At 26.5% G+C, this 24443-nt stretch overlaps 4 protein-coding genes across 11 annotated transcripts; 2 read left to right on the plus strand and 2 right to left on the minus strand.

Moving 5' to 3' along the window:
- Positions 1-217: 217 nt before the first annotated feature.
- Rga (CCR4-NOT transcription complex subunit regena) lies at positions 218-3974 on the minus strand. 3 transcript variants are annotated; one of them, XM_069132873.1, is made up of 9 exons: positions 3835-3974; positions 2945-3007; positions 2352-2830; positions 1967-2187; positions 1648-1890; positions 1305-1566; positions 1121-1228; positions 810-1035; positions 218-706 (listed from the first exon to the last, which is right to left on the minus strand). In XM_069132873.1, exons 3-8 carry the CDS (start codon positions 2675-2677, stop codon positions 816-818), a joined length of 1380 nt encoding a protein of 459 aa, XP_068988974.1. In that variant the 5' UTR covers positions 2678-2830; positions 2945-3007; positions 3835-3974; the 3' UTR covers positions 218-706; positions 810-815. The 3 variants fall into 3 exon arrangements, with proteins under 3 accessions (XP_068988974.1, XP_068988975.1, XP_068988976.1); XM_069132874.1 differs by lacking the exon at positions 3835-3974 and adding an exon at positions 3458-3506; XM_069132875.1 differs by lacking the exon at positions 2945-3007 and having other exon boundaries at positions 3835-3973.
- A 98-nt stretch (positions 3975-4072) lies between these two features.
- LOC138190234 (protein MEMO1) lies at positions 4073-8781 on the plus strand. 2 transcript variants are annotated; one of them, XM_069132886.1, is made up of 10 exons: positions 4073-4200; positions 4988-5088; positions 5290-5557; positions 6305-6386; positions 6465-6533; positions 7028-7140; positions 7275-7386; positions 7479-7698; positions 7835-7939; positions 8163-8781. In XM_069132886.1, the coding sequence occupies exons 3-10, from the start codon at positions 5506-5508 to the stop codon at positions 8298-8300; spliced, it is 891 nt and encodes a 296-aa protein (XP_068988987.1). In that variant the 5' UTR covers positions 4073-4200; positions 4988-5088; positions 5290-5505; the 3' UTR covers positions 8301-8781. The 2 variants fall into 2 exon arrangements, with proteins under 2 accessions (XP_068988987.1, XP_068988988.1); XM_069132887.1 differs by lacking the exons at positions 4073-4200; positions 4988-5088 and having other exon boundaries at positions 5188-5557.
- A 1075-nt stretch (positions 8782-9856) lies between these two features.
- On the minus strand, positions 9857-19112 carry obe (activating signal cointegrator 1 complex subunit obelus). Of its 5 annotated transcripts, none has more exons than XM_069132859.1 (12): positions 19016-19112; positions 17667-17826; positions 17310-17401; positions 17102-17250; positions 16774-17025; positions 12503-16699; positions 11501-11992; positions 11233-11423; positions 10983-11151; positions 10639-10896; positions 10200-10548; positions 9857-10090 (listed from the first exon to the last, which is right to left on the minus strand). In XM_069132859.1, the coding sequence occupies exons 2-12, from the start codon at positions 17792-17794 to the stop codon at positions 10002-10004; spliced, it is 6366 nt and encodes a 2121-aa protein (XP_068988960.1). In that variant the 5' UTR covers positions 17795-17826; positions 19016-19112; the 3' UTR covers positions 9857-10001. The 5 variants fall into 5 exon arrangements, with proteins under 5 accessions (XP_068988960.1, XP_068988958.1, XP_068988959.1 ...); XM_069132857.1 differs by lacking the exon at positions 19016-19112 and adding an exon at positions 18376-18563; XM_069132858.1 differs by lacking the exon at positions 19016-19112 and adding an exon at positions 18293-18563.
- Positions 19113-19191: 79 nt separating this feature from the next.
- SCCRO3 (defective in cullin neddylation 1 domain containing SCCRO3) lies at positions 19192-21645 on the plus strand. Its single transcript, XM_069132879.1, has 5 exons — positions 19192-19341; positions 19692-19820; positions 20141-20304; positions 20504-20796; positions 20881-21645. Exons 3-5 carry the CDS (start codon positions 20223-20225, stop codon positions 21472-21474), a joined length of 969 nt encoding a protein of 322 aa, XP_068988980.1. The 5' UTR covers positions 19192-19341; positions 19692-19820; positions 20141-20222; the 3' UTR covers positions 21475-21645.
- Positions 21646-24443: the final 2798 nt, after the last annotated feature.

Here is a 24443-nt window from a genome sequence, read left to right on the forward strand (position 1 = left end):
GATTAAGCGTATTATATAATTTATAGTTTATTAAAACTAAACTCTGTTAAAAGCAATTTAAGTGATCCAAAAATTTTATAAATTGTAATTTTAAACAACGGCATTTTTATATCATACTATTTACTATTTTTAATTAAATATTTTACGTCCAAAGGCATTTTTTACATTAAAAAATTTACATTACATAGTAATATATTTCATGAATTTTGATAAATAATAAAGTATATTAATTTGCTGACATTTTATAAAATCTAAATTCGCTTTTTAAAAAACATTTCATTTACATTTCTAAACAATTACATAGGTACAAAATAAATGATTACATAGGTACAGAATTTGTGGACATATTGCATTTTGAGCTGCCTAAGTGTCAAAATTTTGTTCAATAATACAACTGTTTGTTACTTTTATTATATACATTGCCAAAATCCTAATCATTACTATAATATCATCAAAAAGTATATCATTCTATACATAAGCACCTAAACATTTAAAACATATAAGTTTACGTATCAAAATCATTAATATCATGTCAATATCAAATAGATTAGACTCACTTCCATTTCTAACTGAGTCAGTAATTAAAGAACTTCATTTCTGTACTCTTCAAATTTTATGTTTTTATTAAAGATTATTAAATTTGTTCATTTATACAATAGCTGTTTCCTGTCCAGCTTAAAGACAGTACAATGGTCTGCAAGCAGATCTGCAATAAATACAAATTCTCAATAAAAATACTTACAATCTTTTTTAAATCCAAATTAGAAAGTAATTTGAAAAAAGAAAACGAATTGTATCTTTGTAGATACCTGTAGTCAAGGCTGGTTTAGGTAAAAGTTTGAGGGAAGAATAGGTCTACTTTCTAGTTTTGTATATTCCAAATGAAATTCTTTTGCTACTTTTCTCCAACTTTGCGCATCAAAATAATAATAAGTACCGCGTTCATATGTTGATGTTTTTTCTACAAGTCCCAATCCTGGTGCTTGCGTTATCCAAACCTTTTCTTCCATATGATATCGCCACTCTCTAGTGTACCTTCATGTTCCAAATAAAGTCATACATATTATTAAAAGTCTAGTAGAAAAAATATTCGAAAATTTTAATATAAAAACGTATTTACAACTCCGCTGCTGCTGCTACTTGCATCATATCCCCAATATTTGTATAAAACATATAAAATAGTAGATCATCTTTGTATCGATTTAGCTTAATTGGTGCTAGCTTATCCCTAAAATAAAGTGTACAAGTTTAATTACTATAATGATTCGTACTTATAAAAAATCGACATTAATAAAATAAAATACCTGATGGTTGTATTAATAAGGTATTCTGGCGGTACGTGAAAATCGATATCCTGAGGTCGGCATGGTATTTCTGTCCAAGGTCCGGCAAAATTTTGATGAATACTATCTCCTGAAGCAAGATCTAATCCTAATGAAGTTAAATCGTAGCCTAATGCCAAAGATACTAGATTCGGATCTGTATCAGCTGCCCTAATAAATGTCAATAACCCAATTACTCCAAACTGGTCCTGTATCATAGTAGTTGGTAAATTAAGCACCTTGCCTAAAAAAAAGGAATGTAATTAAATAAATAAATTAAATGTAAATTAAAGAAAAACATAAGCTATAATAATAACTATTATACCATCAGGAAATATTTGTACAGTTCTTTTAGTTAATTGAGATTTCTCAGATCCTGGTGCTCTATTTGCCTGCAATATATCTTGTCCAATTTCAGGACCAAGTCCAACAGGTATGTTTTTATCTCCAGAAACACTTCCACCTGGCGATGGCCCTTCTCTATTTTGTGTTCCAGGCAATGCCGGAAAATCCTCAGAACTCATTGTAAACTCACTTGATTCAGATGTTGGTTGTTTTACCATCCCAACTACAATTGTTATAAATATTTATATAAAAATTATATTTACTTATATATTAAAATTTAAATTATTATGTGTTCAAACCATAAGGTTGTTTGCCTGGCATAGGACTAGGTTGCGGCATAGAATCACCCTGTCCTCTGTTTGTTAATGAAGGAAACTCAGATAGATCCAACAATGGAGGAGTACTTGTATCTCCACCTCCTCCACTGCCAAAAACAGAGTGAAAATTATTGATTTGAGATCCGTAATTTCGACTTTGAGGTATTCCAAATGTGCCCATGCTAGCCATTGGATTTGATGTTCTATAAATTTATATTAATATTTTCATTTGTTTTATAAATAGAATTACCATATAATAGATATACAACAAAATATATAATATCATAATGGATAATACTTTAACATTAAAACCATAACAAATTCAGACAACATTCCTATGTTCTACACATGGAATGGCGAAACTAACCCAAGAGCAGGCATTGTACGTCTATCTGTAAAAGCTCTCTGTCCAAACAGTCCTCTGGTGCCCATAGGAGAGAGCTGTTGCTGTTGAGACTGATGACTACTTTGTCCACCGCCTGCTCCTGATGCTCCAGGATAAACGTTAGTAACTACTACCGCAGAGTTAACCGAACTGGAAGTGCTTGCAGATGAGCCTGAGAACATGCTCGAGGTAGGTGTGACATGACCCGTAAGGGTCGATGAATTTAAGCCCCCCCCACCACCTGTGCGCGATATAAGGCTTGCGTTCGCAATACTGCGTGGTGGTTGCTCAAAGTTCAGGTTAGCCATAGCCTGGTGACTCCACTACAAAATACCTGCTAGGTCACACCAACACTCTTTTATGTCAATTACCACAATCACTTGTTTTCTATTGCATCACTTGTAACTTGTTTAATTTCATAGAATCGAAGATAGTCCATGACAATAACTCCTAGTAGTAACCTGTAATGACCAGGTAAAGACAAAAAATTTGTAACATAGAAGTAACAGGTTATTAGTTATTATCAAACACTTTGTTTTAATTTTTAATTTCAATTGTACTTATTTAATTTTTACCTGTTTATCACAGCACCATGGCAATGGTCATATCAAAATTGAAGACGGGAAATGAGAATGAACCTATTGGCAAGTGAAGAATTTATTTTTCATGAAGATGCTATCTAAGCATTACTTCAAAAAATTTACATTATGCATATAATCCATATTCTTATATATAAAATATTTGTTCAAACTTCTTAATTTACTAATATAAATATCTAATCGTACATTAAATTACATTATATTATTAAAGAAAATTATATTACTTTTATGTTTTATTTAAACATTAAAAAAAGTTTTTACATTTTGTAAACAAGTCACCTTCCCTTTATAAAGAATACTGTTATAAAGATTAATTTTCATAAGAATTTATTTATATGTTAAAAACTAAAATATAAAGATTTTAAATGATATGATTTTTATATTCTATAAAATTTGTTATAAATAATACGATTTTTATACCATATAATGTATGATATTCTAGAACTTATAATTGTTAAGATATAGGTACATATTTTTATAAATACTTACAAATTAATTTGAATATTACTATTTTAAACTATGTTTCATATCTTCACGTCTATAACGATGAAAAACTAATACAATATTAGAATACTATTAATGGCAATAACTTGTTATTTTAGTCGCTACAAAAAGTGACAATATAATAACATAACAAAACGAAAATAGTTAAGTAATTTCTCTCTTGAATATTTTGTTAGTATCTTAATATTACAGTCGCTATTATACTACACAGAAAATTGACGAATTTCGGAAAAAACATTGAACGAACGATCGGTGATCTTGATATTGTAAAAAATAGAAATCAGAACGACCAAATGAAAGCAAAAGGTTATAAGATCTATATAATCAAAATATTGATGAAAAAATAGATAAAATTTAATTACCTATATTATTGAATCCGTCGTTAAGTTATAGCACGAAAAAATCCATCAAATTCATAATAAACAAAGTAAATGAGCATAAAAAAAAACACAAAAACGTCGATGTTGACTTCGGATGTATATGATAGAGAGAACGTTGTTTCGTTATTTAGTATTTCCACTAGAAGAAAGATTTCTGCATGAAGAGTCCCAAAAGATCAAACTTTTATACACGTTACGATATTCTTAACAAAATAGATATCTGTTTTGTCACTCAGTTTCACAAACTTAAACAACACTAGAGACATGAATTTCTGCCATTATAACCATTTCTACGATGATGTTCAAATTAGATACCAAAATGATTACCATCAGGACTATAAATTAAATGTAATTCAGACATTTGCTAAAAATATTAATTGTGTTATTAAAATATGATCGGTATTGTGTAATACAATTTAATAAAAAGACAAAATTTAATCTTGAATATGATTACAGAAATATTTATCATGGTCTCTAGAATATTATACTTTGGATATAATTTCTATCTTGCATATAATAGAATTGAATTCGAATTTATCGGCTAATAAATACGTTGAAGTAACATTATAATTATTTCTTTCTATATTCGAAACATTTTTCTGTGAAAAGTATTAATTCTAGTGAAATATATATAACAATTAAAATGAAAAATCTCAGATTTCAAGACATTCAATTCGTTCCAAAAAATTATGGAGATTATTATTTATCAGATTACAATTAAATAAATATGAAATGTAAAATTATCAAAATATAAGAAACATTCTATGCATAATATACAATATTTTATCCTACTTGAAATAAAATAAAGATAAACAATAGTAACATTTATTGTCAGGAAATAATCATAGAAAATATACATTTTTCAATGAATTATTACATTTTAATTAATTAAAAGTAATAAAATTGCATCTGTGTAGTTGCAGATATATATTTTCAAAAAAGATAAAAAACCATGTTTTAGATTAAAATTATATATAAAAGTTTGTTTACTTCTTTTTTACTGATATATATATATATATATATATATTGAAAATATTAATATGTATATACACACATTATCTTCTCTTTTCAATTATTTATGTTTTACATTATATTTACTGTTTTCCTCTTGACTTTCTATATATTTTTGTTTCAGTTAATCTATGGAGAAGATATAATTACACTTGTATACTCTTTTATTTATTTCAAAATAATTGAAATGCTTTCATACCAATCATCTTTTTTCCACAATAAAAGGTATTTCTGATTTATCACTGAAGTTACTGTATCTCAGTGAAATTTTGTATTTTAAACTTCTGACATATAAAAACTTTGGTTATTTAGTTTAATTGCAAAGGAAATACAAAAAAATCTTTCTCTAAGATTTGTAAGAGATTAGTATGTAGGTTCTAAAATATCTATTTCTTGTTTTATTACATTTAAAAAATGTTCTTTTAGTTTGTGTCAATGTACTATACAACGTTATTAAAAGCGTATGGTTCATGGCAAAGTAAAAGTTAAGTTTTGTGATTAGTTTTATAAACATTTTATATATAAGTAGGATTAATCATCGGTGCACTAAACAAATTATTTATAAAAATATAAATACGGTGGAACGATATTTATTATAAAAAGTGAATAGAGGAAATAAAAATTAACGTAATAAAGTGAAAAATGGCATTAATTAGAAGAGCAACTCATGCTGGTAGTTGGTACGCAGGTTCTGGTAAGCAATATTTAAATTATATTTTTCATTTGTTTAGTTTTAATAATAATTGCCTATAATTCAATGAGAATTATTTCTTATATTTTTTTTGCCTTTGTGTACATTCATCATTGTATATTCTGTGACAAGTAAGTTGACAAATAGCCACAAGTCTATGCATCTAATATTCGATATTTTTTAATACAATGATGTGCTAATATTCAAATTAATATTTAATCGTGTAAAGATTATTAATAATAATTGTTATAATTCTACTAAGTCTATTACATTGTAGGTATTTTGTAAAGTAATATTTCGATAAATCATGGTTATAAAAATGTCGTTTTTTTACATTGTAGTCCACTTTTAAACAAAGTATATGTTCATATTACTATATACATAGGATAAATTTATACGTAAAAATGAAAAAAGAAATGTTCATTTGTATTATACGACAGATATTATAAAGGAGAAAGCATAAATTAATAAACAGTTTATTATGGTATGTTAAATGTACTTTATAATATATCTTTTTCTGCAGAAATTTTTATTGTGGAATTATATTGTTATATATCCTGAAACTGTCATTGATAATTTTGGAAATCTATGATTAAATTTAGATTTTAGTAATTAATACTGTATCTTTTATGAAATGTATATATATATATATATATATATATATATATATATATATATATATATATATATATATATATATATATATATATATATATATATATATATATATATATTGAATATTTTGTACAGGATTGGACTTAAATAAACAATTAGAAGGTTGGTTGGGTGCAGCAGACTTATCACATGGACCTGCTAGGGCAATAATTGCCCCGTCAGTAATTATAGTACATTAGAATAATTTTCAATTAGATTAAGGAATCTTTATTGAAATACGAACAAAATTTCACAGACATGCAGGTTACAGCTATTGTGGAGCATGTGCTGGTTTTGCATACCGCCAGATTAGTCCTGTTGTAGTGTAAGTTCTTTAAAGAATTCCTTTTTTAGTATTTTATAACAAAATGTTTAGATGGATGGCGTAATATATGTTCTATAAAGTATAATACAATTTGATATAAAAAGCTTCTGGTTTGACATTTAAAAATATTGTACTTCTAAATCTTTATTTATATCTCATACTTGTTTAGTTTAGTCAGTAGCTCAAATTCTTTTAAATAAAATTTACTTAACATGAAAATATATTTTTTCTCAATTTTGTCTTTCTTGTGTATATTATCAAAAATAGTAACTTTAAATAATTGAAACAATCAACAGCATACATGTAATCTCCTAATAATTATATAAATATATTGTTGATTCATTATTTTTCTTGATTTTTGACATGAATTTTATGTTTATGTACAAAAATAAAATTATTTATTTTTTATATTTTTATTTGTATTCTTATTATATTTTTATTTGAAATAGGAGGTTAAACATATATTAACATAAGTATATATTATTATTACATAGGCGTAGGATTTTTATTCTTGGTCCATCACATCATGTCAGATTAGCAGGCTGTGCTCTTTCTTCTGCATCGATTTATCAAACTCCATTGTATGATCTACATATTGATCAGCAAGGTATAAATTTTATAACATAAAATATTCAAATTTAAATAAAATTATTTCTATATTCAAAATTAAAATTAATTACATTCTAAATATGAATTATCATCAAAGACTAGTTCAAATATAGACTTCTGTTCATATGACAGTGTACAGAGAACTTGAAGAGACTAGACATTTTGAGTGGATGGATTTAAACACAGATGAAGAAGAACATAGCATTGAAATGCAATTGCCATTTATTGCAAAAGTTATGGAAGGGTATGTTTATTATTATATTTATTATATATATATAATTACTATTGTATTTTCATTTATTACAAATTTCTATTTCAAATTTTATATCAATATAGGTTTAAAGATTCTTTCACAATAATTCCTATACTAGTGGGTTCATTAAGTCCAGAGAAAGAAGCACTCTATGGAAGATTATTAGCTCCATATATGGCTGATCCACAAACATTACTTGTTATATCTTCGGATTTCTGTCATTGGGGACAGCGTTTTCGTTATACCTATTACGATAGATCCTGTGGCCCCATTTATAGATCTATTCAAAATCTTGATAAAATGGTATGTAAAATCTAAGCATAATGTCATTGTTTATTTCCAAATATTTCATATATTTAAGTAAATGTTTAAATACTTGCTTATAAACTCGAATGTTCAGACTTGTTTATATTATTATGTATTATATAACAATTCACAGGGTATGGACATTATAGAAACATTAAATCCCACAATGTTTACCGATTATCTTAAAAAATATGGTAATACAATATGTGGCCGACATCCTATTAGTGTTCTTTTACAGGTAATAGCTTTTATTTATTTACATTCTAAGTATATTTTTACTTTCATTAAAGAAATGTCAAATATTGATGTATTTTCTAGTCTACTATACATACATATAAGTCTTCAATATTTGGAATTAATGATTTCTCTAATAAATGTTATATAGTTATATTAAATTGTAATAATAATATTCTCTATGAAATGAGATACAATTTTTGAAATTATAATTAATATTTTAACAGGCAATTCACACTTTAAAAGGGAATACTAATGGCCAAAGAATGAACTTGAAGTTTCTTAAATATGCTCAAAGCAATCAGTGCAATAATATGAATGATAGTTCTGTTAGTTATGCCAGTGCTTCCTTGGTTCTTGAGTGATACAGTATACACTTTTATTATTGTTCAGAGGATTTGCAGAAAGAAAGTACTAAAAAAAAAAAAAAAAACGGCAGTAATAACCTATTAATCATAAAGATGCATTAATTATAATTTTTAAAAAATTTGTTTTATATTTAAAGAGAAAAATAATGACATTTAAAATCAAGTTGCAATTTACTATATCGTGTGAAATTTTCTCAATTGCTTGAGAAAGAATATATTAATATTTGCAATGAATGTGATGAGTAGAAATGTACTATCGTCAAATTTTTGCTTTAAAAATATTTCGGTTTATTACTTACAAGAAATAATCAGTACTTCCAAATTTCTATTATGGAAGGAGCTTAAGTATTTCTTTGCTTTGATTAGTACTACAATTACAGAAATAATAATATATAAAGTGCATTTCATATACACTAAAAATGCAGAAAGTTCAATCTATTGATGGAACAGGGAAAGACTCAATCTAAAGAGAGAAAAAGGAAGATATTCAACTATTAATTTATCTGGTTGATTTTATTATATCTTTAAAAATTGTATAAGATTACAAAATATATTGAACATTGATGTTATTAATTTAAAGTTTTAGAGAAATAACCTAAAAAAATGACGAAAACGGAATAATTATATTTTGTCTATTAAATGTTAAAGCATTAAAATATTTATGAATTATATTTTAAATATAGAAAAATGTTTATTACAATGGATAACTTTGACTTTGTTAGTTGACAATTGAAAAAATGTATTATTAATATAAAATTATTATTTATTTAAAAATTTTATTTTAAGTTTAATTTAATAACATTTGACGTTTATTTCTAATTACTAAGACAATAAATGTTAATAAAATCAATGAATAGAAAATACTTTGTCACAAATTGCATTGTTTGTCTCAGGGATTTACATAAGCATAATGCTAATACTTTAGAATTAAAATGTACCTCTTCTAGGTCATTAGAATGAACAGTCTGCACTGATCAATATCAAGTGAAATATTACAGGTAAATAGTGTACAACTTAATCACGTTCTCTTTAAAACAAAGCAATGAAATGATCTCATATCCTTCCTACCCTACTATCTTGTTATTCCTCGTTAGCATAAGAAATTACAAACAAATACTGTATTGTTACAATATCATAATATAAATGTAAAGGAGGATCAGTGTGGAAAAATGTTTACACAATATATTATACCATTATTGATATTCTTTTACTTTTGATAAAATACTAATGTTAGAAGAAAACATTTTCATATTAAACTATACGTATGATTTATAATTCATGAAATATTGGATATGATTTTCTTTTGTTATACTTTTAAAAGTGAATTTAAAACTAAATTCATTGATCCATAATATGTGAAATTATAAAACTGGTCCTTCGAATGTTACTTTTTTTATCTTTGTACACTAAATTGATAAGATATGCATTTGTATGAAAAACATAAAACAATCCATATATATGTTTCATAGTCGTGTAATAAATAAAAAATATATATATATAAATTTATATGTACCCTTTTAAAAAAATTAAATTTCGAAAAGATTTATAATTTAAATATATATTTCATTGCAGTACTTACAGCTATTAAAATAATTTTATAAATATTAATAACATAACAATAAGTTTTAACAAAACAATTAGTTTACATTTACCTCAGAAAAAATTAACATATTTACTAAGTGGAATAAAATTTATATTTTAAGATATTATGTTTAGTTTTATATTGTATTCTTGATCCAGTCCTATGTAACAATCGGATATCAAATAAAACACTAGAGTTGTTTGTCCTTGAAAAAAAATTAGATTTTTAGTTTAAAAAAAGAAAAATGGAAGTTATTATTATATGTAATAAAATATTATATAAAAAATTATAAATATGTACAAAAATAAAATTACCTAGATTTGATGGTGCTGTGAATTGTAATTGATAATATTTGCGTTGTTCATTTATTCCTGATGCTCGTTTTAGAGCTAATAATTCTAGGTTAGAAGTATTACCTAAAATCAGAAACCAACCTTCATCCTTTCCTTTTTGGAACAAAGGGCAGTGTGCTTTCAAGTTATTAGACTTATTTTTTCTTTTCATTGTAATATTTAGTATATAATCTTGATCCTTGTAAATATTTATATGATCGGAATTGTCAGTCTTTAGCGATATAAACATCTGCTTTCTCTGTTCTTCATCGTGCATTTCTATACTTAACTCGACATGAAGCATTGGCATCTCTTTCATTACTTGATGTATCTAGAATTAAAATTATTGATAATTCATAATTTCTTATTTTCAATATTTACCTTCAATATTATAAGTTAAAAGTTTAATATATTTACTTACTTGAAATATTTGCTCTTCTTGAAAGTCTTTACCAAGCACCTCTACAAGTGTACTATATTTGTTGCGCATAATAAAGCACAATTTTGGAAGACATGATGACAACGCCGAAAATAATTGTATATGTTCTGAATTTACATGTGGTAATGTAGTAATTGCAAATTCATCAATCCATCGAGCTTGAATAAGCATCTGAAGCAAATTCATTATCATAAGTGCACTTGCTAACCACCCATGTTCTGCAACTGTATCTATCATTGCCTAAAAGTAAATATATATTGATTAAAGAGTATTTTAATTATAATACATGTAAAGTGATATAATAGTTTTCCTTTAACTATACATACTTGAATAATCCTAATTGATTGATCAAGTACTGATTTTAAATCAGTAATATAATCTACACATGGTAAAGGAAGTCTTGAAAAATGTGCTTGAAGTAATAAAAATGCTTTTGTATGTGGAGAACCATATGAGTAATTATCTACTTGGTAACGACACATTTTGCTTAATTCCCTGTTTACACATTAAACATATTAGAACAAAATAAAATTTTCGAAATACTTTTTTTTATTTATTGGTAAAGATGATACTTACTCATTTAATAATTCTTCGTCATGTCTTACTGGTAATTCATTATATTCATAAGAATTACATAAAATACGTAAACATTGTTCTAATGTTAGAAATTCTTGTAACGATTCCTCAAACATTAACATAGTATGATGTGATAAATAATAAAATGATGCTATTTTACCCATTGATTGTGGATATAAAATTTGTTCTTCCTAGAAATAATAAAAATATTGTAAATTATCCTTTGTATAACAAGTTAGAAATAAAATTTTAATTCCATTCTATGTACCTGGTCAAATTTCACACAATGTGAATTTATCAACACTTTTAATGTACTGTCCACTAAAGAAGATAAGTACTGATTAATTGTATTAGGTTCTAAAGCATTTAGATCATAATATCTAGGATTTTTCATTAATCTTCTAAAAAAATACGTCCAAGTTAAATAATCTAATAATTCTTGTTTGTTTTTAATTGTACCAGCCACAATTTCAGCATTTATATGATCTGGTAAAACAGCTAGTAAACTTGATTCTACTGGAAATGGTTGATGTAGAAACCTCTTATAAAAATTTTTTTTTAAGTCATGTACTAGAACCACTGCCACTCCTGCAGTATCAAATTGGGGTCTGCCTGCACGTCCTATCATTTGAAGTACATCTGTAATAGGCATGTCTACATAACGGTGTTGTTTACCATCATAATATTCTGTTCCTTTTATTACAACCAAGTGAGCAGGAAAATTGACACCCCAAGCTAAAGTAGCTGTTGTAATCAACACCTAAATATGATATTTTTATTTTATTTTATTTTAGTAGGTATTAATTGGTTGACTTTATAAAATATTTTATCAAATTTGGTATGTTTGAAATATCTTTCCTTTGTTAAAAGGAGTTACTTTTTCAATGCAATATAATGATTAAGTATTGAGGATGTAAACAACGTTATAAGTAGCAAGTATATATATATACAGGGTGGTTGGTAACTGGTGATACAAGCGGAAAGGGGGTGATTCTACGCGAAAAAAGAAGTCGAAAATATGGAATAAAAATTCTTTTTTAAATTTTTTTTTAATTTTTCCATCGAGACAACGATCTACAGTGAGATCCGTTATAACGTACCGCACGCGTACCGAGCGAAAATTCAAAGTCGATTTTCTCGAAAACAAAGCCTCAAACGAAAAATTTTTATTCTATATTTTCGACTTCTTTTTTGCGTAGAATCACCCTCTTTCCGCTTGTACCACCAGTTACCAACCACCCTGTATATATATAATATTTTAAATGTATACCTGAATTTTATTGTTAACAAATAATTCTTCAACAATCATTCTATCTCTATCTTGAAGACCAGCATGGTGAAGCCCAATTCCAAATGCAAGTGTAAGTTTTAAGTTTGAGTCTCGTACGTGATCTAGAATAGTGTTCATTTCTTCCTCACACATATGTAACCATTGTTTAGGATTATCTTCTGCCGCAAGGTATGCAATTAAATCTAGTGCAGTTAAACGTGTTTGTCTGCGTGATGAAACAAACACTAAAGATGGACTAGATGGTGCATGTTGTTTAATCGCTTGAAAAGTTGGTCTATTCATTGTTGCCATTCGAGGACAATAATTTTTCCCTGGGAACCCGTGTATATGAATTGCTAACGGTACAGGTCGTACAGACGGACGAAAATTGTAAAGGCCCATTTCTTTGATACCAAGCCAATTAGCTAAATCCACTGCATTAGCTAATGCTGTAGAAAGTCCAATAACTCTTAATTTTTTTGAAGTGTGACTAGAGATAAAATTAGTTCTTGAAATAATAACTTCCAATACAGGGCCACGATCTTCTCCTAATAAGTGAATTTCGTCTATAATAATAAGAGCAACATCCTTAACATAAGCTCTTGTTTGCCAACTTCTACTAATACCATCCCACTTTTCTGGTGTAGTTACGATAACGCTTGCACTTGCTATAACTTTAATATCTGGTGATACATCTCCAGTTAGTTCTACCACTTGTCTTCCTAGTTGTTCTTGAAGTCTAACTTTCCAATCCTTTATTCGTTCTCTAACTAAAGCTTTTAATGGTGCAATGTATACAATCTTTTGCATTGGATATTGCTTAAATACTCTAAATATAGCAATTTCTGCAGCAATTGTTTTCCCTGAACCAGTTGGAGCTCCTAACAGGACATTATTGTCTGTATGATATAAACAATGAAAAATTTGTGTTTGTATTGGATTAAAATGAGAGAATTTATAAAGCTTTTCAAATAGTGGATCTTTTAATGCTTTTACAGGTAATGGTTGTAACTCTAACAAATTAGTATGTGGTGGATATATTTCAGGTAAAATTAAATCATGAAATGTTAGAGGTAGCATATTTTGACAACCTAACCAGCGATCACTTGTTGCCCTTACTATATATTGAGAAGGTAATGGTTCCTGTAATGGTATAGTCATCACAAGCTCTTGTTCAAGTTTATTGCAAACCATCTTTCTTGTCATATTAAAGCATTCATGATGATAAATAAAATCACTATCTGGATCTTCTATCCATATCCAAAATGGTTCTGAAGCTTTGCCATGAACACTGTCATTCCATCGAAATTGTGGATATATTTTTAAACGTATTCTTAAAACTGTGCGAGTAATAGGTTGTAAATTTGATTCCATTTCTAATGCAGGTAATTCTTCACAACATTTCTTCACCAATACTGCTACTTTCTGATTATACAAAATATCTCCAATTTCTTTAACATTCATATTATTTAATCTATCAATTGTCAAATCATTTTCTTCTATTTTATTAATAATTTCTGGAGATAAACAATGAAACTGACACAGAGGATTTTTAAAACTCCATTGTTGCACTTCAATTACCTTTGCCATTTCTAATAAACGACCAGCCATCGTTGCACGATTTTGTCCTAGCATAATATTAAACAATGCTCGACATATGCGTCCTGCATTTTGCACAATATAAGCTTGATCCGATATCAATGAAAATGAATTAACTCGACCATGTGATAAGTACGTTTGCAATAGAATATTCACTTTGCCATGTATATTTTCTACACCACCTTGAACGTTAAGTTCACAATATTGTTGAATCAACTCTTCCAATTCGTTCATTTCATCCTCTCGTACTTTCAATTGACCAAATTCTTGAGATTGAGATATCATAGCAAGTATTTCTGCTTCACTCATAATTGGTTTTGTAAGTCTATTAAAAATTTCAATAGTGTCATATTTAAGATAAAAGTGACTTGCAATACGTCCTAGATTTGTCGTACTCAAATCTCCTGTACTTATATTATATCGAATCATTTTAGCTTCATCTAACGCTTTAGCTGCTACATTAATTAACTCTTTCCTTTTTTGTTCTAGATTTGGATCATCTATAATAACTTGAGGAAGAATTCCATAAACATGGTAGTTTAACTTCATTCGAACAAATAAATAAGTATAACTTAGCCATTTTATAGCTTCTTCTACATTAGATATTGTACCTAATGCAATTTCAGCATTCAAATTATCAGCCAAATATTTAATAAAACTACTCTCAATAGGTATTTGGTTTGTTAATAACGATAAATAGTGATATAATTTATTATGAGAAGTAATAATAGTAGCGTGACCAGATACATCAAATTGTGGTCTACCAGCACGACCAAAGATTTGTAAAACATCTAATATATCTAAATCGATATACGAACCATGTTTTGCATCATATATTTCTGTTCCTCTTATAATAACTGCATGTGCAGGTAAATTTACACCCCAAGCTAATGTTGACGTGCATACTAATACCTTAATTAAGCCTTCTGCAAAATATTTTTCAACCAAATTTCTTTCTGAACGCAATAAACCAGCGTGATGTACCGACAATCCGCTGCTAAATAATTCAATTAAATACCTGTTGCGTGATTTAGCAAACGCTTTATTTGTAAATTTTGCTTGACCTTCAGGTATAAATAATTTAAGTGTACCATCTTTCATCGCTAATTCTTTTAATGTTTGTGCCACTTTAACAGTAGCATTTCGTGCATGTACAAATACCATTACTTGATGTCCTTTAGATACCATATCTACAACATTATTGTAACATACTTGATCCATGTAATTTATTTCCTGCAACGGTGATGTAGCTTTTACACCAATAAATGTTTGACTAAGGGGTACTGGTCGAAATCGATGATCAAAATAGAAGAGTCCTACATGTGGATTCACTCTTAAAAATCTTGCAACATCTAGATAATTTGGTAAAGTTGCAGAAAGTCCAACAATTCTTATCATACTTTGTGAAGATTCTACTTGTCTTAATGTTCGAGCAACTAGTGCTTCAACTACAGGCCCTCTATCACCATGTAACAAATGCACTTCATCGATAATTAATAATTTTACAATACTAGTAAGAGATATATCTCCAGTACCTTTTCTAGTAACAACGTCCCATTTTTCTGGCGTAGTAACGATCATTTGCGTTTGTTGAATTTCTGATTTGGTCAATTGCATATCTCCAGTTAATTCACGAACGGATATACCAAGACATTGAAGTTTTTTACTAAAATTTGCTGTCATTTCAGCTGCTAAAGCTTTCATTGGGGTTACATAAATTATTTTAAATTGATTTTTCATTAATTGACCATGTTCAATGTGTTGCTTTATTTGATGTACTATAGTTAACATAGCAACATTGGTCTTTCCAGCACCCGTTGGAGCAGAAATTAATAAATTCTCATTAGTATGATATGCTGCATCAAATACTATACTTTGTATTATATTTAATGATTTAATACCACTAAAAGCCATTTGTCCAGTATCATCTAAGGAATCTATCATAACAGGCTTGTAATTTACATCAATTAGTTGAGACTCTGGAGGAGGTATAGAAACTTCCTCAAACATTTCTGTATCTTTTTTTACTGCATTCTGTGGTAACATTATTTGTCGTTTCGATACATAACCAGCTGTTGTTCTACTAGATATATTGGAGTCAAATACAAAGGGAATATTTTCTCGCATATTTCTGTCTGTAACATTTTTTTCAAATATGGGTGTATGCATTTCTATTAATGCTTCATTCTTTTTTAAGGATAATTCTAATGATTCAAAACTATTTTCTTCAGATTCTCCTCTTTTTTCTCGTTTATTTGATATCTTACTTAATTTCTTTTCCTTCTTTCGTACTTGTTTCAGTAGCTGTTTTTCTTTCTCAGACTGTACAGTCACTTGTCCACTGATCACAGGTCTTTGGGTATTACTCTTTTTTTGTACTTTTGAATCAGAACTCAAAGCTATAATACTTTTTCGATGTTCAATGATGTATTGTATAAACTCTATAGATTCACAACCTAAAAGATCAAGTAATTCATCTTCTGAATTTTCATTTTTTAATTTACTAATTATAATAAACTTTTCAAATTCTTCCAAAGTCATGTCTGTAAAATGCTTTGCATATGACTCCAAATTTTGTTTATATATTGCCTTATCAAACTGAAATGAAAATATAATTGTAATTTAAATATTTTCAGAAATAAATAATAATATAAACAAATTTTAGTACAAACTTTGGTTTTAGACAGATTTGTATCTTCATTTCTATATTTCATCGAAAAATTGTCAGTACTTTGAATAATATTTTCTAAAGACATACTGCGAAGTGTTTCAGTATCTGGCCACAATACTCTTGCAGGTTTATATTCAATTTTTGAGCCAAACAACTTACTTTCTGATATTTCAATATTATCAGCATCTGTTTCTCTATTTTCTATGAGTACTAAAATACTTTCTTTTAATCTTTCTCGAATTATTCTAATTATCTATAAAAACATATATCAAATATTTTGATTTATATATATATATATATAAATAATAAAATTGCATGTACATATTTACCTCCATCATATTCTGAGCATCTTGAAATGTTAAATTTGCAGCTTTCCTTTTTAAAATTGCAAATTTTTCATTAGTTAATAACTTGTCATTGATTAGTAATTGTAGGGTAAACAATAAAAATTCATCTATGAGTTCATAAGAACATTCTCCTAAAATAATGATAAATAAATAATAACTTTTTATTTTATTATTTAAAGATATTACATACCAAACGTTCCTATAGCAATTTGACGTAGTTTATTAACATGATGTAAAGCATCTTTGGGTACATGTCTGCATAAATCTTGCCAGTTGAACTCACTGTAATAAATATACTTATAAGTATCATTTACACAGTAGTGTAATAAACTAAAGATAAGAAGAATTATTTTACACAGATTATTATATTTTTTCATTTATAACATTATGGTCATGACAAGTTGTAAATTATCCAGGTCCTAATTAATTAGGTAAATATAAATTATAAGTCTTCTTAGTTGAAACCTAAAGAAATATTCTATGAGTAACTTAATGATTCAATTATGACCAAATATTTGTTTTCCATAAAATATCAATTATAAAATACCTTTTCAATTTTTTATATTCTTCTTCTTTTTTAAATAAATCATTTGGTTGTAGTTCCCTTGTACTTTTAATACGTCCAAGGTTTGTAAACATACGCAAAGATCTCGTAATTCGTGGTAATTCTGGCATTTTTAATTAAAAAATATGTTGGAATGTTCAATCTGTAACACACAATTCATATTTGTAAAAAAGAATACATTTATCTATCGAAAACTGAGTATTTTAGTAAATATATTATAAATTACAAAAAGAAAGATTAATTACTAAGTTTTATTTTATTTAACACAAAAAAATATATTTTTGACTAAAAGAAAGTACTTTATCGCATTATTGTTATTACCATTAACTTCAAGTTGAAAATTCATTTATCAGTATTCATAAATTCACGATTATAATCGTATACTGGGAATATGTATATAGATATTGTAACTACTTATATTATAACTACTTAAATAGTACTATTACAAGGAAATTACTTAATTTTCATAAGCCCAAATATTTGCAACATATAATTCTAATTTAAAAATCTAAAGTAAAAGAAAAGTAACATTTTCATAGTTAAAAAGATAACGTATTCTACAAGTTACGTGTGTGTGTGTGTGTATGTAATTTGTAATAATACCTTACACCTTAAAAATAATTATTATGTTATCCTCAATAAAAATTTCCGCTAAAATTTGATATTAAACAATATGTAACTATACTACTACTTTTTACTGATATTTGTCAAAAATCACACTGTTTCCGTGCGTTAATTTTGTTGCACAATTGTCAAAGCCGGGCTGCACTAAAATTATTTTTTGTGTATTATATGTCAAGTGCAAACGATGGTGATAATGAGAATAAATTTGACAACAGCGCTAAATTAAGATTTTTTGTTTCGAAATAAACATAACCTAGTCAGTAAATTATTACCATTGCAATTACAGACATTATAATTTTAATCGTAAATAGTAATGTTAGTGATTAAGAAATTTGCATTTCTTTATTCTTTGGAAATAAGGAAATATATTTGATTGATAATTATTTGATTTTAACCTTTCTTACAATTGAGAACATATCAATATTTGGTTTTGTTAATTTACAAAGTCTTGATGTAAAAAAATGTGTAATATTACTGTGTCACATTACTGAAAAAAGGTCAAACTAAAAATTATGAAATATATATCTGAGAGATCTTAAATTTCAATGAGCGATTATAATATGTGCAACAGCTAGCCAATATAAATATAAAACAAATTTATATTATATATATATGTATATTACATGCGCTATTGTATATCTATTGTACTACATTATATTTATCGCAATATTTAGTACATACATTAATTATGCAAGTAATGTACTTACATTATCACAAAGACAAATATTTTATGAACTGTTTACAAAGAGGTTATATTGATTAGGTTATGTTTACATCGACACTGTTGCCAGATATATTCTTACCATGGGTTATATATAAGATGTAGGTTTCTGTATAAAGGTATAAATATAATTTGTAGTATATCGTTACCGATAACAAATTATTTATATAAGTATTGGGCATTATTTGAATAAGTTTATATATTTAACTATATTCTTCAATTGTATTCGAAAAATATTTACCAAATAAGTTCGATAAATTAACAAACAAAATAACAACTGTATTCTTTGCGTAGATTTGCAATTTTATTAAGGTATATATATTTTCCCTAGTGACTATTACTTCCATAGCATATCAACACTGAATTTACGAAAAAGATTTCGTTGTTGCTTCATTTTGAAGGGACTTTTTTATTATGTGTTGAAATACGAAGAATATATCTTTGTTTCTGTGTTTTTTTATACAGACTTCTTTCATACATAATAGGAAATAAATCGGTTTGACTGTATGTCTCATACATGAAATGATACTGTCATTATATCGTTTGATGAGGTTATATCGTTACAAATGACGGTGTTGTTTAGTCAAATACAAACTCAACTTAAAAGTCATTTAAATGAAATGTTCAAAAGAATTGGAACTGAAGTATTTTGTTAACTTTAGCTACGACAAATTACGAAATAAATACTTTGTGGGAATTTAATGAATGAAGGCAAAGCAAGATATTTTGCGGGGGGTCTTTACTGGGGTTATTGTGACCCAGGTAGACCAAAAATCCTCCTCAATAATAAGGTAAAAGATCTTTTTAATATATCGTACTTTTTATATTACAATATCTTTTCAATAATAAAATTATGAATTTAGGACGATATATTATTGTATATCCATGTACTAAGTTTATATTTTCAACAAAATAATTATTTTGTATCTAATTGAAAATTTTTTGTATCAATATAATGATTTTTAATCAGCATACGATATATGAAAACTGTTAACTATTTACATATATATATATATACCACATGAATGTTTATAATATATTTAATTTATTATAATACATTGTAATATACATGACATGTTACATTGTCATTTGTCTTTTGGTTGTTGTTTAGCTTTTGATCAAGACTGCCAATGTAAGACTGAACTACTGATGCATGGAATAATTGTCTTTGACATTAAATACGGACAGCATCAATGGGAAACTGTTTTTCGTGCTTTAAGGTGTCTCTCCCACCAACCACTGCCACTCGCTCTTCATCGTTTGATTATAAAGACGGTAATATGATTATTTTCTACATTTAATATATATTGTTTGTAATTTTATATATATATTCATACATAGGGATAAATTATATTTTTTACTTTTGTTATTTTCATATCATTTTGATACACTTAATAAATGTTAATAAAGTTATATACAATTAAGGTTGTGTTAATATAACCCAAATTGTAAATTATAATTGTAATGATTTTAGAAACAATGGAATTGAGAGGTTCATTCTTAAATTCTTGCCAACAAACTGGGCCCTTAGTGCCTGAAGCACATATAAATGGAAACACACTATCAACATTCAATAATGTAGGATCTGATAATTGTGGATCTATGCCTACTGTACAAAGTAATTTACGTTCGTCAAGGGGATTTTATGCACGGTTATCACCATTGGGTAGATCTGGAACATCATCTGGTCTTAATACAACCACTGAATCAAAACAACAAAAAGAACCATCAGAAAACAAGTTAAATGCTTTATTTGACCAATATAAGGTGAAATTTGGAAGTTCATTATTATTATTATACTCATCTATGTACCTGTCACATTGGAGTGATGTCTGCTTTCCATTCTTACAGGATTCACATGAGGATGTAATTTTAGCTGATGGTATAGAAAGATTTTGTAATGATCTACAATTGTCACCAGACGAATTTAAAGTACTTGTTCTTGCTTGGAAATTAAATGCTAAACAGATGTGCCAATTTACACGTCAAGAATTTGTAATAGGTTTGAGAGCAATGAAAGTAGACAGTATACGTGGTATACAAGCAAGATTACCAGAAATTGTTCAAGAATTAACTGTAAACAATGATTTATTCAAAGATCTCTATCGATTTACATTCCGATTCGGTTTAGATGTTAATTCCGGTCAAAGAATATTACCAGCTGATATGGCAATTGTTCTCTGGAAACTTGTTTTCACAATACGTGAACCACCTCTTTTGTCAAGATGGCTTAAATTTTTGGAGTGCCATCATGTTCGAGGCATACCTAGAGATACATGGAATATGTTTTTAAATTTTGCTGAAAGTATCGGTGATGATCTTAGTGTTTACGATGATGCAGAAGCATGGCCAAGTTTATTTGATGATTTTGTAGAATACGAAAATGATCAAATGAACCAAAATATCAGCAAAGACGATATAAAAGATGTTTCTATTGATAATTAATATTCGAAAAAAGTTCTAATTATAAACAAATATTATCATTATATATTTAACCTTTGAACGGAAATATTTAAAATTGTTTAATATTGAAATGATAAAAATAATTATATTATTAAATTCTTTCACTAATTTTTTATTTTTTCTTATGCACTATCGAATACAAGAAAAATTTCTTAAAAAAATTACTGTTCAAAGGATTTTATTCAGGGATATATAAATATAAAATTTTGCACATCTAATGAACACATTAGAACAAAATTTCTATAATCTAAATTTGTGATACAGTATGTATGAACGTATACAACTTTTAAGACATTAATATTTCTCAAATTATGTGAAGATATTGGTAAAGAAAAACGGTAAATGTAAAAGAAGATGCAATTATATAAAAATTCTTAAAAAATTTATTTGATATCACACTAAAATAGAATATATGACGTAATTTTATTTAGGACTGGTGTAAACATGCTACTGTAAAACAAATTTAGTCATTTGTGATCATAGTTTATGATAGTGTTTTAAATGGACGTATGATTTATTTAAATTATGTTCCTATTTATTTTCTTAAATGTCAATAATTGAAGCCTTGACCATGATTGAAATCGCGAATAATGATTATTAAAATTTATTGATAAACATATTTCGAATATAATAACATTCATTACACATTTGTATATAGTGCCATGTCTTTCGAAAATACTAAAAAATTATAAAAATTGATGATAATTAATATATCATTAAACAAATGTATGACTCGTTAATATTTTTGCATACAATATAAATGTGCTACATATTTACATTGCAGGTTCGATCATTACAAACGATTTTTAGCTTCATATAGACTTACTTTAGAAATTAATTGATGATATTTTTAAAATATCATAAATATGCTTAAATATATATTCAGTGCCCTCTTATCTGCAATACTTACGAGAAGTACAACATTTAAGACAAAATATAATAATTTTAAAAATAATTGTTGTTCGCATAGAGGATCTTTTTATATAATATATTTCAAAGTGAATAAAATCATTGATAATATGATTTGCTTTGTCACTTACAATTAGTAAAGTAAGGAGAATATTCAGTAACATTATTGTATTTAATAAATAGAAAATTTGCTAAATTTAATGTATAGAAGAATTTATGATTAAAAGATAATTAGTTATTTTCTTGTAATTTGCATAAAAACTGTAACAAAGTCTGTATAAATAATAAGTATATTGAAAATTCTATAAATCATAATTCGGGCCCAGAAAGAAATAAAAAATAGTGAATAATTTAGTATGAAAGTAAATATTGTATAGAATTATACTGTACATTAAATTTATGAAAGAAACTATTATGTACTTTGCATTCTAACAGTATCTATAATATGAAAAAAGGTCCTCTGTGTCAATATGAAGCATTATCAATTTTGTAAAATTATCGAAATTATACAAATGTGCATAACTTAAAGTCAACAAACGCACATGTATTGTTAATTTATTTTTGTGACTTAATGAGGACTTATATCTATGTTTAAATCCAGACGTGCCGAAAAAAGTTTTATGTAATAAGTTTATACCTGAAACACGCTTTGTTAAATATTTCTGTTTAACTAGATCTTGAAAATTAGTTTAAAAAGATATATGACCTTGTTTTTATTGTGATAACTGCTTATGAGATCAAATAATGTAAAAGAAATGAAATGTTGTCAAGAATATGGTAACAATGCAATGAATCAAGTGATAAACATAAATAAAATTTGAGTTCAAATTTAATTATTTTATGTATAAATATATAAAATTTACTATTAAGCATAATAAAATCAATTTTGATTTCGTAATCAGAATACAGATAATAGAAAAAGATATAATGCATTTAAGGAGCTTGATAATGTCAACAAATGTAAGTTTTCATACTTTTACAGTTAAATGTTTATGGTCTGATATGTATAAAAATAAGTTTTATTATTTAGTATAATTGACCCATTGCTAGAATGTCAACAATGCTATTATCAACTGTATATGTACATATTATACTAATGATATAAAAATCATGCATAGTTTTAATATACATATATATCATAATATGTAATGTCATTACATATTTTATTGTTATGATATAACAAAAACTTGAAGTTTCGCGGTAATAATTTTATAAATATTTTAATAGTGAAAAATACACAACAATTTTTTTCTTATATCAAGTGTTCTCATAACTCATTAAAACGTATGATAAAGTTTCAATTTTTTTTATGTATAAATTTGTCTAAGTAATTACGTTAATGATCCCGAAATAATATCATTATGAGCTTAATGCTGATTACAAGAATGTGTAGTATTAAAAATACTTTTTCAAAATTGTACATTGAATTACGTGTTGATATCAATTACAATATTATTTTTTACAAGTGTAATACATTATGATACATTTCATAAATCAATATTAACAAATATTAATAATCTTAATAAACAAAAATAAGTGATTTTCAGGAATAAAGAGAAGGAATTTCACAAATTTATAATTTTTATCCATTTTATACTAATTTTCCAAAATTTTAAACCGAAAATTTTTAAAATAAGAGAAGTTTGGAAAATTTAAAACATTTAATTTTTATATAAAATCAAATAAAATTTTTGTTATTTAGTATACGCGCAAATGTATCCTATAAACTAAACATATGCACGCATATATATATATAATCATTGAGCATTGTATATTTTTGGAGCTTATAATAATTTTGTAATAAATATAAAATACAACATTATAAGTATTAATTGAAATTTATCTCTTAGATATAATCTATAAAGAATTATTCATTTTCCTTTTCTATTAGAATGAACATAGCATACATTCTATGCATAATCTTTACTTTTCTATAATCAAATACATTTTTAGTAATAAATATTGTTATATATTATTTGTACTACCATTCATTTAATAATTTTGTTCAATAATTCGTGCATTAATTATGTCGATACTTTGTG

Source organism: Bombus flavifrons, chromosome 3 (genome assembly GCF_040668555.2).
Source record: "Bombus flavifrons isolate JBK064 chromosome 3, iyBomFlav1_principal, whole genome shotgun sequence".
Classification (NCBI taxonomy): Eukaryota; Metazoa; Arthropoda; class Insecta; order Hymenoptera; family Apidae; genus Bombus; species Bombus flavifrons.

Bases quoted from the DNA above. Each gene is read 5' to 3' on its own strand.
- Rga (XM_069132873.1), bottom strand. From the start codon at position 2,677: ATGGCTAACCTGAACTTTGAGCAACCACCACGCAGTATTGCGAACGCA. The intron at 1,891-1,966 runs GTTTGAACACAT...TAACAATTGTAG, and splicing joins GCCAGGCAAACAACCTTATG to TTGGGATGGTAAAACAACCA. The intron at 1,567-1,647 runs GTATAATAGTTA...CCTTTTTTTTAG, and splicing joins TGTACAAATATTTCCTGATG to GCAAGGTGCTTAATTTACCA.
- LOC138190234 (XM_069132886.1), top strand. From the start codon at position 5,506: ATGGCATTAATTAGAAGAGCAACTCATGCTGGTAGTTGGTACGCAGGT. The intron at 6,534-7,027 runs GTAAGTTCTTTA...ATTATTACATAG, and splicing joins CAGATTAGTCCTGTTGTAGT to GCGTAGGATTTTTATTCTTG. The intron at 7,940-8,162 runs GTAATAGCTTTT...ATATTTTAACAG, and splicing joins CTATTAGTGTTCTTTTACAG to GCAATTCACACTTTAAAAGG.
- obe (XM_069132859.1), bottom strand. From the start codon at position 17,794: ATGCCAGAATTACCACGAATTACGAGATCTTTGCGTATGTTTACAAAC. The intron at 17,026-17,101 runs GTAAATATGTAC...ATGTTTTTATAG, and splicing joins ATGCTCAGAATATGATGGAG to ATAATTAGAATAATTCGAGA. The intron at 11,152-11,232 runs GTAAGTATCATC...ATGTGTAAACAG, and splicing joins GACGAAGAATTATTAAATGA to GGAATTAAGCAAAATGTGTC.
- SCCRO3 (XM_069132879.1), top strand. From the start codon at position 20,223: ATGGGAAACTGTTTTTCGTGCTTTAAGGTGTCTCTCCCACCAACCACT. The intron at 20,305-20,503 runs GTAATATGATTA...TAATGATTTTAG, and splicing joins ATCGTTTGATTATAAAGACG to AAACAATGGAATTGAGAGGT. The intron at 20,797-20,880 runs GTGAAATTTGGA...CCATTCTTACAG, and splicing joins CTTTATTTGACCAATATAAG to GATTCACATGAGGATGTAAT.